This window comes from Haliotis cracherodii, unplaced genomic scaffold (assembly GCF_022045235.1).
Source record: "Haliotis cracherodii isolate W230 unplaced genomic scaffold, xgHalCrac1.p SCAF_7, whole genome shotgun sequence".
Classification (NCBI taxonomy): Eukaryota; Metazoa; Mollusca; class Gastropoda; order Lepetellida; family Haliotidae; genus Haliotis; species Haliotis cracherodii.
Window position 1 is genome coordinate 57399028 of NW_027266330.1, and position 14768 is coordinate 57413795.

At 41.2% G+C, this 14768-nt stretch overlaps 1 protein-coding gene across 2 annotated transcripts in view; it reads left to right on the forward strand.

Moving 5' to 3' along the window:
- The window catches only part of LOC139447240 (arrestin red cell-like), a 106551-nt gene that overhangs the window by 36813 nt on the left and 54970 nt on the right, over window positions 1-14768 (forward strand). For both annotated transcript variants that reach the window (XM_071228500.1, XM_071228501.1), the window contains exon 2: window positions 8403-8433. In XM_071228500.1, coding sequence (XP_071084601.1) covers window positions 8403-8433 — 31 coding nt within the window. The remainder of the gene's footprint in view (window positions 1-8402; window positions 8434-14768) is intronic.

Below are 14768 nucleotides of genomic sequence, written 5' to 3' on the forward strand. Positions count from 1 at the left end.
CAGATTGACCTGATCATTTAGGGGTGGACCACTGTTAGATTGACCTGATCATTTAGGGGTGGACCACTGTCAGATTGACCTGATCATATAGGGTAGGACCACTGTCAGATTGACCTGATCATTTAGGGTCGTAACACTGTCAGATTGACCTAGTTATTTTGGGTAGGTCCACTGTCAGATTGACCTGATCATTTAGGGTTGGCCCACAGTCAGATTGACTTAGTTATTTGGGGTCGGACCTGTGACTGTCCGATTGACCTGATCATTAAGGGGTGGACCACTGTTAGATTGACCTGGCCTTATGAAATAAGACCACTGTCAAAATGACCAGACTCACTCGCTAACCCAACATTCTGGGCTCTTCCAGTTTTAGCAATGCTTGTTGTATGAGGAGAGCAGATGGATAAGGGGACTTTGTAGGTTGCATGTTATCTAACCCCACTTGCTCGGAATTGTCACGATATACGGCTGAAATACTGCCGATGTAACGTTAAAACTCACTCACTCACTCACTCACTCACTCACTCGGGACATGGTTCATAATGGTTTCTCGGGTCCAGACATGATTGTATATAGAGCATCGGCATGTTTCTGGAATATGGCTGACCCGTGAAGATCCGGGGTAGAATAGGTCTTCAGCAACCCATGCTTGCTGCAAAAGGCGACTATGCTTGTCGTGAAAGGCGACTAACGGGATCGGGTGGTCAGGCTCGCTAATTTGGTTGATGCATGTGATCGATTCCAATTGCGTGGGTCGATGCTCATGATATCAATCACTGGATTGTCTGGTCCAGACTCGGTTATTTACGGACCACCGTCATATAGCTGGAATATGGCTAAATGTGTTGAACAATAACCACTACACCTCCCTCTCACCATTGTCCAGAGAGAGAGACACCTCTCTTACTTGACTGTTATACTTTAACATGGACTAAGGGGAGCTGGGGTAGCCTAGTGGTTGACATGTTTGCTCATTTCACCAAAGGCTTGGGTTCAATTCCCCACATGTGCCATGTGCGAAGGACCTGTGAAGATCCGGGGTAGAATAGGTCTTCAGCAACCCATGCTTGTCGTTAGAGGCGACTAACGGGATCGGCCGGTCAGGCACACTGACTTGGTTGATGCATATCATCTATCCCAATTGCGTGGATCGATGCTCATGATGTCAATCACTGGATTATCTGGTCCAGAATTGATTATATACAGACCCCCATTATGTAGCTGGAATATTGCTGAGTGTTGTGTAAAACAAAAAAACAAAAACAACCAACCATGTGTGAAGCCCATTTCTGGTGTCCCCAATGGTGATATTGCTGAAATATTTCATAAGAAGGTGTAAAACCATACTCACTCACTCACGATTGTCGCAGCTCTAACACTGTTTATAGATTAGAACTGTATTTCCAACATATCAGTCAATTTTCTAATGATTGGTAACCATGGTAACACACAGAACACAGTTGACTCTTGAAAAACAAGAAAACAAAAAAACAAACAATATATGAGTTATCTGTACAAATTTAGAGTTTCTACCCAAAAATAACCTATCATAAAGATTTTCAAATGTCCTTGTGTCCAAGAGGAAAAATTCCTTACCGTTTCCATGACAACCCATGGGTGTGACTAGTTATTGTTTTGTAACTGGATCAATGGCCTTATCAATGACGAAGAAGAAACTCAGCAATTAGAATAGGACCATTGTGTGAGTTTTCTGGGAAAATTACGTATACAGGATGTAAGTTATTGGGTATTAGAGTGTACCAAGTGACTCTAATTGTTCATTTTATTTATGTCTTCAAGAATAGATATCTTAAGTACTATTGTTGGTCCACTGTCCAAATATATTTTTGCTTTTAATTATTTTTCAAGTACCCTCATGATTTGGGTTTAGTGCGGCTTTAAAAGTAATCCAGTGGAATAGTAATATTTTTTTGTATGACCACCAACATTGTTTTTAGTCAAAGTTATTGTAAACCAACTTATAAAAAAATGAAAGGTCTAAAAAACAACAATTGCTGTTGCTGTTAAATTGCTGTTCACCCAGCAGTGAGTGGGTACCCGGTAGGATGAGATGGTAATGTGGCTGTTAACCTTCTAGCGCCTCACAGGCAGCTTGGGTTGTATACTCCCCAGGGAGCTGAGAATGAAAATCGAGTGCTCACTGATCCATTGACCGGGGTAATAAAAGTGTAGAGCTATGAGCATCCACTTGGTGAATGGAATCTGGCGCATATAAATGTACTTCTTAAGTCCTTTGGATTTTTGTGTACGAGCTTGTACTGACTATATAAACAATATCTTTGATCAAATATGACCCATACAAAATAGAGATTATTTTGGATAAACTGTCAAATACGCTTGCTTCCTGTTTCATATGAATTGTTCATATTGCTCTGCTATGAGGATGTTAATGGTTGGCAAAAGTAGGAAAAATGTCATATTGCCTTTTTATGTTGAGTTTCTAAAGGTATTCAGACAAGCTGTTAGTGACTTCTGTTACCAGTCAATTTGTACTAACCACTGCAGTATGAGTGTCTGTGTTTCTACTGGGTAAGTGATGACTTTTGGTTGTTGTTTAACGCCTCACTCAGCAATATTCCAGCTATATGACGGCGTCCCCTTTGGCAAGTGACTTTGTTTGGAATGTGCCTCTGCTCACGCAGCAGGGAATGGGTACCCGGTAGGATGTGATTGTTAACCTTCTAGCACCTAACAGGCAGCCTTGGTTGTATACTCCCAAGGGAGCTGAGAACGATTGTTGCGTGCGCACTGATCCAGTGACTGGGTTAATAATATGGTGTCCTCTGCCGTGATTTTGCTGGAATATTGCTAAAAGTTTCTTAAAACCTCACTCACTCACTCACTCGTGGTGCTACACAACTTTTATCCCTGTCACACTCTCAGCTCCCTGGGCAGTATACATTGCCCGTTAGATACGAGAAGGTGTTCATTCACATTTCCCGCTACCTGGTACCCAGTCCCTGTTGGGCCGAGTGAAATTTACCAAAAAACAGGTGCCACGTGATTTATATGCTGTGTGTCAAGTTTCAGTAGAGACCCGTGAAGATCCGGGGTAGAATAGGTCTTCAGCAACCCATGCTTGCCGTAAGAGGTGGCTAACCGGATCAGGTGGTCAGTCTTGCTGACTTGGTTGATGCATGTCATCGTATCGCAATTATGTAGATCGATGCTCATAATGTCAATCACTGGATTGTCTGGCCCAGACTCGATTATTTACAGACCGCTGTCATATAGCTGGGATGTTGCTGAGTAGGTTGTCAAGCAACAAACAAACAAACTATGAACATATCCTGTGTGAGTAAAGAGGATGGAAAACAAACCAAGGTGATGTCTTTGTGATAGTCAGCGAGCTTCCTTCCTGTTCCGACATGTCCTCCAGTGGGGCAGACAAACTTTTATCACTCCCACAACCTTGGAGTTATCAACACTTTCCTCAAAGGTCGACACTTCTCTATGACTTTCATTTCTTAATTTGATTGAACGAAAGGGCAATTTGTGATGAGAAGTAGCTGGATTGGGTTGGACGTCCAAGGAATCAATGCCAATATGTGCCGAGTTGTGGATGCGGCAAGTAACAGTGGACTGTGGACGTGGGGACGAAATCCTATTACAGGGTGCGTGACCATATTTGTAATCTCCTCAGCCTGATTGCTGACTTGATCAGTATAGTGTATAACATGTGGACAACCATGTGAGCATTGTATAACGGGATTAACCCATGCCAGTCAGTTCTAGGGAATATGTGTCTGGTAAGCTAGGTTGACAGCAGTTGTGGGGTTAATAGCACGTGGCGAGGCCATCCATGACAATTACACGATTGTGTGCATGATTTCCCGATGCGGATTAATTGTTGGGGTATAAGAGGCAAAGTGGCTTCCATGGCCATTTGCCTGTCGAGGTTCATCAGCTTGGAGTCGCACGTGTTGGAATATTGTTACCAAAAATCTCGATGCCTTCCAAATCTAAGTCTCACAACAAGGCAACCAGAGGTTCTGTGTCATCAGACATCAAGACAAGGTTGGTTGGTTTCACACCTGTAATCTACACACCTGTAATCTACACACCTGTTACCAATTCACCTGCATTTCATCAACATGATTGTGCACCTGTCACCCAAGAAACTGTTTCCCATCATCTGCACAAAATGATGGTGTATTTATTTTATGCGACCATCTTACGATTCTTACCCGACAATGGTTAGTGTTGTGATGTGTAACAATGTTATATTTTTAGGTGAGTTGGCTAAAAAACTGTTTCATCTCTTGCACGTCGTTGGTTTAAAGAGACACTGTTGTTTCACAGACAGAACCTGGGGCAGTCTTGTGGATTCTTGCCAACATTGTTATGCATCAGATATGTTATGGGTTCAAATCCCGTTTTGCCCCGATTATGTTTCTAGGTTTGGTAGCACCATACCCGTGCTCGTGGGTTTCACAAAAGTGGTAAACGTCTCACTTCGGGTTTTCCTCCCACATTAAGCTGACACGCCAGGATATGACTGGAATACTGTTACAAGTGGCTTTTACCCATTGGTTTGTCTGATCCAGCCATGATGTGGATATAGAGTCACATACTATGGGGTACAATACCTTCAACTCACTCACTCACTCACTCAAGGTTATTATTCTCTTTAGGTTATCTTCACAGCTAAAAGGAGTGGTAGCTTAGCCTAGTGGTTGAGTAACGTCCTGTAACAGGAAAGCTGGGTTCATTTCTCCACTGATATGCAATTGCAATGTGTTCCCTTTTCTTTGAGTGGCAACAGGGAGGAAAATTCTTTGAATTGAATTGAATTGAATAGGAAATCAAGTGTGGAGTTGGAAATCAATTGAACAAAATATTAGACTGGGCTTGCCAAGCATGATTGTCCCTTGAGTGTCACGTGTTTCTGTGGACATATTGGAGACAAAGCTCACAATAGACAGTGTAATTGTGCACAGGATTTAGAAAGAGATTCTCACCAAGTTCTACGTCAAGTGTGGTCAGTTTGTTTAAAAAAGTTGATCAAGCAGTAATCATAAAGTTTGTAGTCGCAAACATTGTCAAATATTCTAATGATTACAGCAAAACACTGCTTCTAAATTGTGGGGGCGGTCGGGTAGCCTAGTGGTTAAAGCATTCGCTTGTCACGCCGAAAACCCGGGTTCGATTCCCAACGTGGTGCCCCTGCTGTGCCATTGCTGGAATATTGCTAAAAGCAGGGTAAAACCATACTCACTCACTCATTCCAAATTGTGAAAATGTCCAGAACAATAACAGCAATCATGGGAGAGACGTAACATTGTTCGTTACCGTCAAAGGATTGCACTATCTTCCATACCAATATTTGAAGCCTGCACAGTCTTGGTCGGTGACCTGACCTATCTGATTTGAATATTTGATTTCCTGCTTTATATTTTATAGATGTTAGATCAGATGTCAAGCAGTTGCAGTTAAGTTTGTGAAAATAAAAAATGATATTATTCAATCCATCATTCTTTACTTTTTCTGGATGTTATCCTTTGCTGGTTAGTTTTTGGGATTCAAAAAGCAGGGCTACTCGCATAAATTTCATGACATATTTTAGGCCAGGTTTCGACATTCGCATTAATTTGGGGATTTCATGATATACAGTATCCATTGCAGTACACTGTGTAAAGGGTAGTGATACTTTCATTTAGGGGCATCTGGCTCAGTGGTAGGAGGTGACGCAACCCTCAGCTGAGTTTTCTTACTTTCTAAACTGACAAAATTCTTTATGTGGGTATTCACTCTCACTCACTCACTCACTCACTCACTCACCAACTCACTCATTCACTCATTCACCCACTCACTCACTCACTCATCTACTCACTCATCTACTCACTCACTCACTCACTCACTCAGTCCAACCACCCACTTACTCACTCACTTATACATCAACTTGTTCCTCATTGACAATTGAAACATCTATCATGACTGATCTTATTGCTGACTGATGCTAGTTATTGAGATTCTTTGATCCATGTAAAAGGATTTGTCTTCGAACTGTTTACATACCTCATATTCATGTCCCCTTTCATGTGGCCGAGGTAGACAGTAGGCCTCTGCTGGTCGCTATGAAGTCTGGATCATAATCGGGCCTGGCGGCCATGTTCTGCCAGATTACAGAAGCTTCATAGGTTTTCAATCGGAGAATATGCTCAGTCATCTCCATCAAGGCGGCCACGTCCTAAACGGTATTATTGCTTGCAATGTTGTCGATGTCTGCCTCACTGATGACTGCAACACATGACACAAAGGTCACGTGTTATATTAAAGGATTGTTGGAGTTAGGAACATATGTTTGGGGTCAGTTTTCAAGAAAACAGCTTCGTGTTGTGTTCTGGGATTATTGCTGATTGTGTCAGATTACACAGGGCTGGAACTTCCTTGTATTGTTGTATAATGTAATCATGTGGCTAAATAACACTGTGGCAATGGTTATTATATGATTGATTGTGATTGAATGTTGTTAACGCCCCAATCAGCAATATTCCAGCTATATGATGGTGGTCTGTAAATAATTGAGTCTGGACAAGACTATCTAATGATTGACATCATGAGCATCGATCCACACAATTGGGAAATGATGACATGCATCAACCAAGTCAGTGAGCCTGACCTCCCGATCCCGTGAGTCGCCTTTTACGACAAGCATAGTCACCTTTTACAGCAAGCATGGGTTGCTGAAGACCTCTTCTACCCTGGATCTTACAGGGTCGGTTATAATATGAAGTAGGAGTAAACAATATTTCCAACTTTCAATGTATTGCACTTGTTTGCTCTATGAATGTACTTTATCAACAAGAATTTAAACAACCTGTGGAATCGTCGATAGTATGCGTAACAATTGATAGTTTCAGTGGTCGCAATTAGTTATACAGTAAACTCAGTTTTACAGTCACATTTCAAACCTGCCATGTGTTAATTTGCAAGGATTACAATAACAGTGGATTAGAGTTACTTCCCTTTGCTTTGAGTAGCAACAGGGAGGAAAATGGCCGACTTTAACATTGTCTGCACATATTTTATTTATTTCTATCACACTGATATATATATGATAGTGTGGGCTACTGTTGCAATACAATGGCAATATTGAGAATATAGCCCCAATAGTCACCAAGTCAGAGATAACTGTACGGGCACACTGTACGCTGGAGGTTAGGTGAGGTGAGGTGAGGTGAGGTGAAAGGTGAGGTGAAATGGGCTTTAACGTCGCATCCAAGATTATTGCACTTATATAGCGATGTGCATGTACGTGTATGTGTACGTGGCTGCTTGTACTAGTCCGGACTGATGCCGATTTATAGTGCTAGCACACTGAGATACCATGTCGCAGTTTAACATGAATACCCCACTCAGACACAGTATACTGACTCCGAGCCGACCAGTCCTTGTTTTAGCCCTTTAATGACGAGCGCCAGACAGGGTAACAAGTACCATCTTTTAACGTCTTTTGGTATGACGCGGCTGGGGATCGAATCCCGGGCCTTCCGCTCTCCGGGCGGACGCTCTACCATTAGACCACAGAGGCTGGCTGTAAGCTGGACAAACAGTAGATATGAACATGGGGATGCAGATGGGACGCGGAAGTTCAGTAGGGTATTATTAAACTCAAAGGAATTTAGGCTGAAAATATAAATCAGTGCAGTGATTGGCTTAAATGATGGTATACAGAACATGGAGCGAGATTCACCTATTGTCCTTATGTCATTAGCAGGAGGTGTTCGGGCGTGAAAGGGAATATAAAAACAGGATTTATTTTGTGTCAATCTTATAAAAATCAAATCTTCTTCGGGTTTTTTAGACCTGTGACTTGCTTGTAAGCCACCACCCTCACTCACTCACTTGCTCATCAACCCCCTCACTCACTCAGAGCCAATTATCAACCCACCAACTCATCCACTCATCCACTCATCCGCCCGCCCGGCCGCCCTCCTGTCCATGCAACTAAGTCAGCGTGCCTGACCACCCAATCCTGTTAGTCACCTCTTACGACAAGCATGCATCACTTCAGGCTTTCCTCCTACATTTAGCTGATACGCTGTGATATATCTGGAATATTGTTAAAAATGGTGTTACACCAAACTCACCCACTCACTCACTCACTCACTCACTCACTCACTCACTCACCCACCCACTCACTCACTCACCCACCCACCCACCCACTCACTCACTCACTCACTCACTCACTCACTCACTCACTCACACTGTAGCATCATGGGAACAGGGAACGTGTACCTGTCTCCGTGTTACAGATAAAACATGTCAGACGGTTTCTGTAGGGTATGACAGAGAATGATAAGGATTTATGAAATAATTGTTGTATGATTCATGGTTATGTGTGCAGTTAGTTTCACTCTGTTTTGTTTGTGTTGCAGAGTATTCAAGAAAAGCAGTCCCAATGGAAAGGTAAGAACAGTTTCTTTGCCAACTTTTCTCACCCTGAAATACAGACATGCAGTGAAACCCCACCGATCTGGACTGTCCGACTGTCGACGGAATTTGTTGGCAGTGTTTACAGCTAAATGAATCACGGTTACGGATAGATTGCTTATCACAAATATTTGTGATTGAGTGTGTGGGAGAGATTTCCTTCTATGAGGGTTAAAAAGGGTGCTGTTCCATGATGATAACCACAAAATTATTAGGATTTCAAATCTAAAATAGCTTGTCCATTTCTATTTGAGCTGAAATAATGTTCGCTGTGCAGAGTTGCATCCCTTGGGCACGCCAGAAACTATGATTGTGGGTTCGAATGTCGGTTCGCCCGATTATGTTTTTAGGTTCATTCTCATGCCATGGGTTTCACCGAAGTGGTAAACGTCTGAGACCTCCATCACTTTGGGCTTTCCTCCCATATTAAGCTAACACGCCATGATATGACTGGAATACTGTAAAAACTCACTCACTCACTCACTAATGCTCATCTCTCAGTTATCCATATGTATATCAGATCTTTAAGATATATATGTAAGTTACTTTATTATTTAACCCATATGAATATTACTAAGTTTTGATGACCGCCACCGTGGTCTAGTGGTAGAGCGTCCCCCCGAAGAGCGGAAGGTCTGGGGTTCGATCCCTGGCCGCGTCATGCCAAAAGACGTTAAAAGATGGTACTTGTTGTTACCCTGTCTGGCACTCGGAATTAAGGAACTAAAACAAGGACTGGTCGGCTCGGAGTCAGTATACTGTGTCTGAGTGTGGTATTCATGTTAAACTGCTGCATAGTATCTCAGTTGGCTAGCACTATAAATCGGAATCAGTCCGGACTAGCACAAGCAGCCACACTCGTGCATGCACGTCACTATATAAGTGCAATAATCTTGGACGCGACGTTAAACCCAATTTCACCTCACCACTAAGTTTTGATGATTTATATCAACTCATGTTGCTATCGACCCGTGAAGATCCGAGTAGAATAGATCTTCAGCAACACATGCATGCCTTTAAGGCGACTATTATTGTTGTAAGAGCAACTAATGGGATCGGGTGGTCAGGCCTGCTGACTTGGTTGATGCATGTCATCGTATCACAATTGTTAGGTTTGAAGCTCATGATGTCAATCACTGGATTGTCTGGTCCAGACTCGATTATTTACAGACCGCCTTCATATAGCTGGAATATTGTGATATGGTGTTAAACAAAACAAACAAATCCCCTGTTGCTATCAAGGATGTGACATTGGAAGCTGTATACAACAAGCGTGATATACCGTGTGCTTCCCACCACCATCAAGGATGTTGTATACACACGACATGTTGCCAGCCTCATTAATACTGAATGTATACTGGCCTCTGGGGACAGGCTCGTCATAATGCAGTGGTTAGGACAGCATTAGGTGGTAGATTTCATTGTCGGTTGTGTCTGCCAATCATTCAGCGTGACGAAAACAAGTCTATATCACATACACGGCGTAACAGGCTGACATCACATACACAGGAATACGGGCCAGGGTGTCGTTGTACAAAGCGATGTTAGGGCAAAGGTGATCGCAACGCCCATACCATATTTGTTGTAATAAGCGCTCTGCTCTAATAAGCACCCACTGCGATATTTGTTATATATTGGCACGTGAACAATCCCAATTAGCACCCCTTCCGATTGATCAATGTACACAAGACTTTTGTATTCGTGTATAATACGTGTGTTATATGCATTCTTAATTATGGGAAATGAAGTTCTGGAAAAATATATCTGTCATGTATAAACATTTCAGGCTGTCAGCATAAACCACGAAATTTACTATCTTTTAACTCTGTTGTTTTTCACCAAAATAATATTCTGATAAGAGCCCCCTATTTCTAATTTTGAGAGCCCCCTGGGTGCTTATTATGTTGAATACGGTACCTTTAACATAGACTTACGACAGTCTTAGGGCTAAGGTTGTTTCGTACAGCAGCACCCTGAATCACAAGCAAGGGAATATGGGCCTATACCACATACACACTGTGATAGGCCTACATCACATACAGTAGAATATGGGCATATACCACATACACACTGTGATAGGCCTACATCACATACAGTAGAATATGGGCAAATATCACATACTGTGGAATAATGGCATAAATCACATACACTGGAATATGGGCATATACCACATACACACTGTGATAGGCCTACATCACATACAGTAGAATATGGGCAAATATCACAAACTGTGGAATAATGGCATAAATCACATACACTAGAATATGGGCATATACCACATACACACTGTGATAGGCATACATCACATACACTGCAATAGGGGCATATATCACATATACTTGAATATGGGCATATATCACATACACTGGAATATTGGCATATATCACATATACTGGAATATGGGCATATATCACATACACTGGAATATTGGCATATATCACATATACTGGAATATTGGCATATATCACATATACTGGAATATAGGTATATATCACATACACTGCAATATGGGTATATATCACATACACTGGCATATGGGCATATATCACATATACTCGAATATGGGCATATATCACATATACTCGAATATGGGCATATATCACATACACTGGAATATGGGCATGTATCACATATACTGGAATATTGGCATATATCACATATACTGGAATATGGGCATATATCACATACACTGCAATATGGGTATATATCACATACACTGGAATATGGGCATATATCACATACACTGGAATATGGGCACGTATCACATATACTGGAATATTGGCATATATCACATATACTGGAATATGGGCATATATCACATACACTGCAATATGGGTATATATCACATACACTGGAATATGGACATATATCACATACACTGGAATATGGGCATATCTTACATACACTGGAATAAGGGCATATATCACATATACTGGAATAAGGGCATATATTACATACACTGGAATATGGGCATAAAACACATATATGGGGCTATTGTTAGGAAGCTGAAGCTTTGATTATTGGGCAAAGCTATTATCTTTTTAATATATTTTTGGTTCATTCAAATGGAGCCAGATGGTTCCACACAGGACGATGTGGTTGCAGGAGATTTGATTATTTGGCAACGTTTTTTAAATTTTGGGTCTATGGATTCAGATGACTGGAGCCTTCTCAGACCAGACATGCACATGTAACTATCCAAATATTAAACACACTTCCCTCAAAACTAAATTTGCTAATATTTTTCCCCAATAAACCGACAACCCCCCCAAAAATATAAACCAAGTAAATAAAAGTATGGAGCAGCACAAATACATTTGTACATTTTAGTTCAACCTACCCAATGTAATTTGGTTTGTAAATAATCAGTAAACAATAGAATAATACAGTGTGGGACTACTGAGCTCTTTATACTCAGTAATTATATTCAAATACTCCCCACAAGTGTAGAACGATCGCTGTAACAGCTTTCCATATTTGCACGTGTACTTCAGTGATTGTCAATGCTGATTGGTCAGTTGAAGTCATATTACATCACAGTGCATCATATATTTGTTGATTTTTCCTTCCAACCCTTGTTCATGTCGTCACTTATTGATTACATTATGTCATCGGGACAATAGGCTGCGTTCAGGGAGGCTTATCTGAAGGGTTGACACTTCATATTCGTTTTCTTCATTTTCTCTGTTTAAATGTCAACAAGTATTACCGTATTCGACATATGAAGCGCCCAGGGTGCTCTCAAAATTAGAAATAGGGGGCTCTTATTAGAATATAATTTTGGTGAGAAAAAAAAGAGTTGAAAGATCGTAAATTTTGTGGTTTATGCTGACAGCCTGAAATGATACAAAAGAAAAGTCTGTGCATATCATACACGACAGATATATTTTCCAGAATTTAATTGCCCATAATTAAGGGTGCATAAAACACACGAGTGCGTATTATACATGAATAAATATGTCTTGTGTACATTGATCAATCGGAAGGGGTGCTATTTGGGATTGTTCTATCAACCCGTGGCGGTCTGACGTTGATTAATGAACAATTTGGATACTCGTACATGCAAGGGGCCGACGTATGGTTCCTGTAGGAAGTGACAATTTGGAGACGATGGCTTGCGGTATATACAGTTTTACTTTATACATGTAGATATAAACATACAGAAGACACTATGTGCCAGGTCAGCACATAGTGGTAGTGGTTGGTGTCTAGGTGCCCCGGAGCACCCAGCCTAACCCTAGCTAGGCTAAGGGTAAGACCTTTCTTTTTCTCTATTCTCTCTGGACCAAGGCTTATATAGCAAAGGTCACCTGACATTTAGTAAGTAATAAATATAAATGTAAACAGTAAATCATCACTGACATACTTGCACATCCTGTTCAGGATGGCAGACGGTCGATGTACACAAAAATGGGGATTAACAAATAGGATTAGCATCTTATAAATAACAGCAATTAAATGTTTCAAGGCATATGTCATGGCTCCAGGGTAATGAGCCTTTCCAATCAAATGTTCTTCAGACAATGGGTGTCGTAAATCAGTCACCATGACAGTTCACTAGCCAATATATTAGCAAATATCGCCGGGGCACTTATTACGTCGAATAGGGTATATAGAATAAGCTATATATATTGAAATTATGGCTTCTCTGTCCCTTGCTCAGAACTTTCACCAATCATTAATCGGGACAGATATATGTTTGTTTGGTTTGTTTGTTGTTTATCGCCGCACTCAGCAATATTCCAGCTGTATGACGGTGGTCTGTAAATAATCGAGTCTGGACCAGACAATCCAGTGAGTGACATCATGAGCATTGATCCATGCAATTGGGATAAGATGACATGTATCAACCAAGTCAGCGAGTCTGACCGCCCGATCCTGTTAGTCGCGTCTTATGACAAACATAGTCACATCTTACGGCAAGCATGGGTTGCTGAAGACCTGTTCTACCCCGGATCTTCATGGGGGACAAGCATGGGTTGCTGAAGACCTATTCTACCCCGGATCTAATCAATGTTTAGTCTGAGCAATTTTCACTTGCAATGCCTGCAGCTTTTGTCCTGGAATTGTCTCACCTACAGATATATACAAAATATAGTATCACTTTTATGGATCATTTCTAGTTTCACATCAACCATTGAGTTGGTTGGTTTTTTAACGCCGCACTCAGCAATATTCCAGCTAAATGGCGGCGGTCTGTAAATAATCGAGTCTGGACCAGAAAATCCAGTGATAAATCAACCATTAAGGCCACCACACGGAATTGTATGACCTGGTCTGATAGTGATATTTCTATGATATTTCCAACATTCAGCCTTCGAGTTGATTACAGGATGGAAATTGCTCCTAATCACATGGTACATTTAGAGAATAATATTTCACTCATACGATGACGTTTTCCATTAGCGGTGAGATATTATCTTTCTGGGGACAGCTGTGGGAATGTGAATATTTACGTATCCATGCACGCTTGCACATAGTTACATAATAGTTCATTGTGCAATCATTTCTTACTTAATATTTTTTCTGTGATATTTCAAATGTCAGACAGACAGGAACTCTTGATGCCACAATAATTTCGTTAGACTGAGGCTTAGTCTCTGATGATATATAATTTTGATACATTTTACAAGTACATTTTAGATAAATTCAGAAGGAGCTCAAGTGACATGGGATTCAGAACCTTTGAAAAATCTAGACTTGCTTCACGTGGACTGTAGCATTACAGTTAGGTTCTGAGGAAGGGAAAATAATATGGTTCAGGGACTGTGAGACAGATCAAGATTGATAGGACAGTTAAGGTCAGGTTAATAACAGTGATACCTTGTAGGGCTGGGACGAGTCCAAGTTTACTACCTGGGTACCCACCGCCTAGTACCTGACCATACCCAGGTACCAACTGTAGGTCTCAGGAGATGTCTCAAAATGTCCGAATGGGAACATTGTTAGCATAGCCCTGGCAAAACGTATTAAGATGCATGTATTAAACAATCTGGTCATTCATACACTGAAGCTGAATCAAGTTTATCTTTATTTAACCATATGAAAAATCAGAAGGAATGGGTGCATAGTCAGAAAGAAATGTGAACATTAGTGAATTGTAGTGTAACCATACAGTTCAAGACAATTTTTTCATTAAACAATATATAACGTGACTAACCACGGGTCTGGGTAGTCCTGTGGGTACCTGGGTCCTACTCAGTACCCACCTGACCCGAGTACCTGAGTTACCCGTCCCAGCCCTAATACTTTGATGCTGTCTCTATGATTTCTTTAAAAGGTTATGTTAAAGTAAACATTTTAGGAAATTC